The sequence below is a fragment of the Triticum aestivum genome, chromosome 6D, assembly GCF_018294505.1.
Source record: "Triticum aestivum cultivar Chinese Spring chromosome 6D, IWGSC CS RefSeq v2.1, whole genome shotgun sequence".
Lineage (NCBI taxonomy): Eukaryota > Viridiplantae > Streptophyta > Magnoliopsida > Poales > Poaceae > Triticum > Triticum aestivum.
This window is the reverse complement of record NC_057811.1, coordinates 68,109,125-68,113,756: the sequence shown is the minus strand read 5'-3', so window position 1 is coordinate 68,113,756 and position 4,632 is coordinate 68,109,125. Positions and strand designations below refer to the sequence as shown.

At 43.3% G+C, this 4,632-nt stretch overlaps 1 protein-coding gene across 1 annotated transcript; it reads left to right on the top strand.

Moving 5' to 3' along the window:
• The first annotated feature begins 1,859 nt into the window (after window positions 1-1,859).
• LOC123141291 (B3 domain-containing protein Os03g0212300-like) lies at window positions 1,860-4,266 on the top strand. The gene is made up of 4 exons (XM_044560468.1): window positions 1,860-1,995; window positions 3,264-3,335; window positions 3,429-3,711; window positions 3,804-4,266. The coding sequence occupies exons 2-4, from the start codon at window positions 3,273-3,275 to the stop codon at window positions 4,172-4,174; spliced, it is 717 nt and encodes a 238-aa protein (XP_044416403.1). The 5' UTR covers window positions 1,860-1,995; window positions 3,264-3,272; the 3' UTR covers window positions 4,175-4,266.
• The last annotated feature ends 366 nt before the right edge of the window (window positions 4,267-4,632 follow it).

Below are 4,632 nucleotides of genomic sequence, written 5' to 3'. Positions count from 1 at the left end.
GCATTGCATGAAATGCAAGGAAGAGTTAAATCAGTAAGAAAGCAAGATGAATGTTGATAAAAGGGTTGCCAAGGGGTTTGCTAATTGGTTTAAGAATCATGTGAGATCTTTAGCCACATGTTTGATGTTTTTTGTGTTATTCACCAATTATTAAATACCATTGTTTGCTAAATGGTTTATTTGTGCAGATTGGAAAGTTGCATGAGGAGAAGAAGGTCAGTGATGATCTATTTGCTTTGGCATGCTTACCGGATAAGCGAGTGAGAGTGTATTCAGCATGCATTGCTGACGGTGTCCGGTACCACACTGTTGACCGCGAGGAAAAAAGGAAGAGACGGAATAGTGGAATCATCACTGAGGGGTCACATGATCGTGAGATCATTGACTTCTATGGTCAGTTGAGAAGCATCATAGAGTTGCAGTACAACTCTAGTGGAGGCATCCATCGCTCGGTTGTCTTATTTCGCTGTGGCTGGTTTGAGCTTGGTAGCAAGAAGAAGAGAGACTCCTTTGTCAAATATGATGGCCACTTCAAAAGCATCAACACTGGAAGGTGCTGGTATAAGAGTGATCCCTTTATTCTAACAACACAAGCAACAATGGTGTTTTATCTGCCAGGCACTCTTTTGCACGGAAAATGGCGAGTTGTGCAAAACTTTGAGCACAGACACTTGTGGAGTGTGACTGAAACTGAAGTGGAAAAGGGCCCCGGTGATGGTGGACTAACATACCAAGATGATGACTCTACGGAAGTTCCGTTGTAAGCTGATGATGACTCTATGGAAGTTCCGGTGCAAAGCAGAGTGCGAAGGGACCGGGAACGTGTGATCGTTGATGCTACAACAGTTGAAGGCATCAAGAAAAGAAGAAAGGTGGTAGCAGATGGACATGAGAGCGAGGATGAGGAAAACAGGACTGATCATACTATGCTGCAATATTGTAGTGATGATGAGGAAAATAGGAGTGGGCATAGAGTTCCTTGTTTTCGTATCGACGACGATGAGTAGCAAAGGTAAATTTGGTCTCCTTGGTGAGCTAATGCTATTACTACATGTTCCTGATGTAGTTTTTGTACTGCAATTTTCTCCAGGTAGCAAAATGCATGAGACTGATGGTTGTAGTGATGGAGAGGTAGATGATGGTTGATCATGATGTTTCAGGGAAAATCATGTAGTTTTGGTGATCATGATGGCTCTAGTGATGGAGAGGCAAAATGCATAGTAGCTCTAGTGATGTAGTTTTGGTGCCATTTTCTTAGTTTTGGTCAGAAGTGTTGGTTGTGATGATCCTGAAGTTGTAATGCAAAATGATGTTGTAATGATCCTGAAGTTTTTTTGAACTGAATTGAGATGTTGGTGCAAAATAGTGATGTTGTTTTTTGTTGTGATGATGAAGATGTTGTTGTTGGTAAAAAATCATGTGATGGAGGGATGTTGTTTTGGTGCAAAATGATGATGTCTGAATATTTTGGACTGATCATATAGTTTTTAGAGTTGTACCAGTGGGCTAGGAAGAGGATACTGGTCTTCTCCTCTATGCCATCTCTTTTAAAATCATCAAACTAGTCAGGTATCAAACACACACCTCGCTGACAAGTGGGCCACTCGACCCACTCACTGACAAGTGGGCCATTTTGCTACTCTACCCAAGCTACCAAAAAATATGCGCGAGCGAGGGCTCGAACCCACGATCTGGCGCTTATTTCGCTGTGCTTGTACCACTGGGCTAGGAAGAGGCTGTTGGTTTTGTAATCTATGCCCACCCGTTTCAATATACCAAACCAGTCACGTAGCAAAAACAGAACTTGCTGACAAGTGGACCCACTCTTTTCCCCACTCCTCCTCTCCACTCGACCCGCTCCTCCTCTCCATTCTCCACTCGACCCACTCCTCCTCTCCGCCGCATCCCCTTCTCCTCCATCGATGGCGACAGCCTCCCACTGCCACCGACTCCTTCCTCTCCCTCCGTCGCCGACTCCTTCCTCTCTCTCATGAGGTATGAATCCTTCCTCTCTCTCTCTCCTTCCTCTTAACTTAGTTTTCTGCTACTAGTTTGATTAGGGTTCTTGCCCCCGCCTAGATTGGATTAGATTAGATAGCGATTGGATTAGATTAGGGTTTGATTTGGTTAGGGTTTGATTAGGACTGCATTAGATTAGATTAGGGTTGGATTAGATTAGGGTTTGATTAGTGGGAATTTATTCAGTTAAGGATTATGGTTCAAATTATGGATATGAATCCGCCGACACCTTCCTCTGTTCAAATTTGATACTCCCTCTAATCCATCTTAATTGTCACTGGTTTAGTACAACTTTGTACTGAACTTTTCTGATATGGGATATTTGATACATTTTTTTAGTACGAGATGGAGTAGCTAATTGGTGTTTCTGATCTTAATTTTGGGCGCCTAGCTTGGTTTCCATGTAGTACTGTACTAGTGGAGTGTAGGCTCTACTTGCCATGAGGATTTTTTATTATTTTTGGTTGGGGTTAGATGCACTAGGTTGTGTTTAATTAAAGTATCAGGAAAGCTCAGTGACAGATTTGATGATGAAATCAACCTTGTTTGCCTCAATGTAGCTTGCAAGGCAATGCCTAATGCTGGCCTTCCTCTTTGGATTGTGACATAAATATACATGTAGTGCTGAAAAGTAGAAATGAGTGTGGTTTTGACTTGCCATGAAGAAATGTTGATATTTATGGTTAGGTTTGATGCAGTAGGTTGTACTCCCTCTGTAAAGAAATTTGTGCCTTAATACCTTTTCTGCCATTTATAGTAGATTTATAGATATGTTCAGATATGTTTATGCCAATGTTCAAATATGGATGGGTTTAGATAGGGATATTTTCTGTCATTTATGCCAATGTTCAGATATGTTCATTTATAGATATGTAACAATGTCCATTTATAGTAGATATGGTTCTAGCTGTGTTCTGGTCCGTTTGTAGTAGATTTTAGTGTTGTTGCTGTTGGTGGTCACCTGATGATGTTGCTGTTGTTATTTTTGTTGTGGTTACCTTATGGGTGTTGTTGATGTTGATGGGTGCACATGATGTTGTTATTCTTGTTGCTGATGATGATTGCCCCTTTGCCAAGATATAGTAGGAGCAAATTGAGGCCATTGCCATTTATAGTAGTATTCCAAATTGAGGCCCTGGCAAACACATCTAGTAAATATTCTACTTTTTTGAAGTGCTTGTTTCCTATTTATGTCCAGTCCTGTTTATGGTAACTTGCTGTTTAATTACAATGTTGCTTTTCAGAGAAGTGAGATGGCTGGCTTGGAAGGTTTGGAGTTCTTCGAGATCGTAATTGAGAAATCTTGCAGTAGGCAGGTATATTTATCAACACTCATCTGTTTAATTATCATCACTCTGCTGTCTAGTGCTTGATTAGCACAATTAACCACTGCTTGACCCTCGCTGCAGAGGCTGCCTGACAAGTTTGCGAAGATGCTCGCCGGCCGTGAGCCCCACAAAGTGAAGCTGCGGGAGACCGGTAGCGGGCTTCGCAGGCTGTGGGACGTGTTGGTGGTGTTCGATGGCGAAGGCCACATGTACCTAGGGCCCGACTGGGATCATTTCGCCCGGGCCCATGAGCTACAGCTCGGGCACTTCCTTGTCTTCCGCTATGACGGCGACGCCATGTTCACCGTGAAGATGTTCGACAACACCATGTGCCGCATGTACTACCAACACGACCACGATGCCAGTAAGCTCGCTGCCTCTCTTCTTCCTGTCCTTTTGGCTTCCTCTACCAGCACGACGACAACACCATGTTCACACTTTGTTGCATTTGGCCAGGCAATGGGAGCAGCAACGGGGATGACGAGGAGCAGAGCGGGGATGACGAGGAGCAGCCTATTCTGGCTGACGACGACCCTACTATGGTGGTGCCGGATGATGACCATGCTATGGTGGTGGCTGACGACGACCCTGCTATGGTGGTGCCGGACGACGACCTTGCTATGGTGGCTGACGACGACCTCGCGATTGTGGTGCCTAATGATGACCTCGCAATGGTGGTGCCTGACAATGACCTCGTGATGGTGGTGGCGCCTGCAATCCCACAGCTTGGCGACAGGACCATGCCAATTGTGGTAGAGGAGTATATCCACATTGGGATTCGCCACTCTGAGCGCATCAGGTTGATGAAGGAGAAGAAGGAGGAGTGAAGATGTTAAGAAATGAAGTGGCAATGTTAAGCATGTTAGATTTAAGCTTGTTAGTGTAATCTGAACATGTCAATGTTAAGTATGTCAGGTTTAATTTTGTGCCTGCTCATGGATGCTGTAGGACAGTGTCATCTAAACATGTCAGTTTCTTAACTATGAATATTCAGTTTGGTAATTGATGGGAATTGAAATTTTTTATGCATGCTCATGGATGAAAGATAAAATTATGGGTTTTTGTGCATGCTCATGTATGAAACAATATAAGTTTCATTTTTTGAATGCTAAAAACATGACTCAAACCCTAGCCACGGACGACCGCCGCAACGAAATCGGCCGGTTTTTGAAAACACCGTAAAAAATTCAAAAAAAATCAAAAAATGGGAGACCTCCGCGTCACATCATCAAATGTGGCCTACCAAATAGCAAAAATACTAAACTTGCAATACCGATGTTTTTTT

Coding starts and splice junctions, on each gene's coding strand:
- LOC123141291 (XM_044560468.1), top strand. CDS start 3,273: ATGGCTGGCTTGGAAGGTTTGGAGTTCTTCGAGATCGTAATTGAGAAA. Junction 3,336..3,428: donor AGAAATCTTGCAGTAGGCAG/GTATATTTATCA, acceptor CCCTCGCTGCAG/AGGCTGCCTGACAAGTTTGC. Junction 3,712..3,803: donor CCAACACGACCACGATGCCA/GTAAGCTCGCTG, acceptor GCATTTGGCCAG/GCAATGGGAGCAGCAACGGG.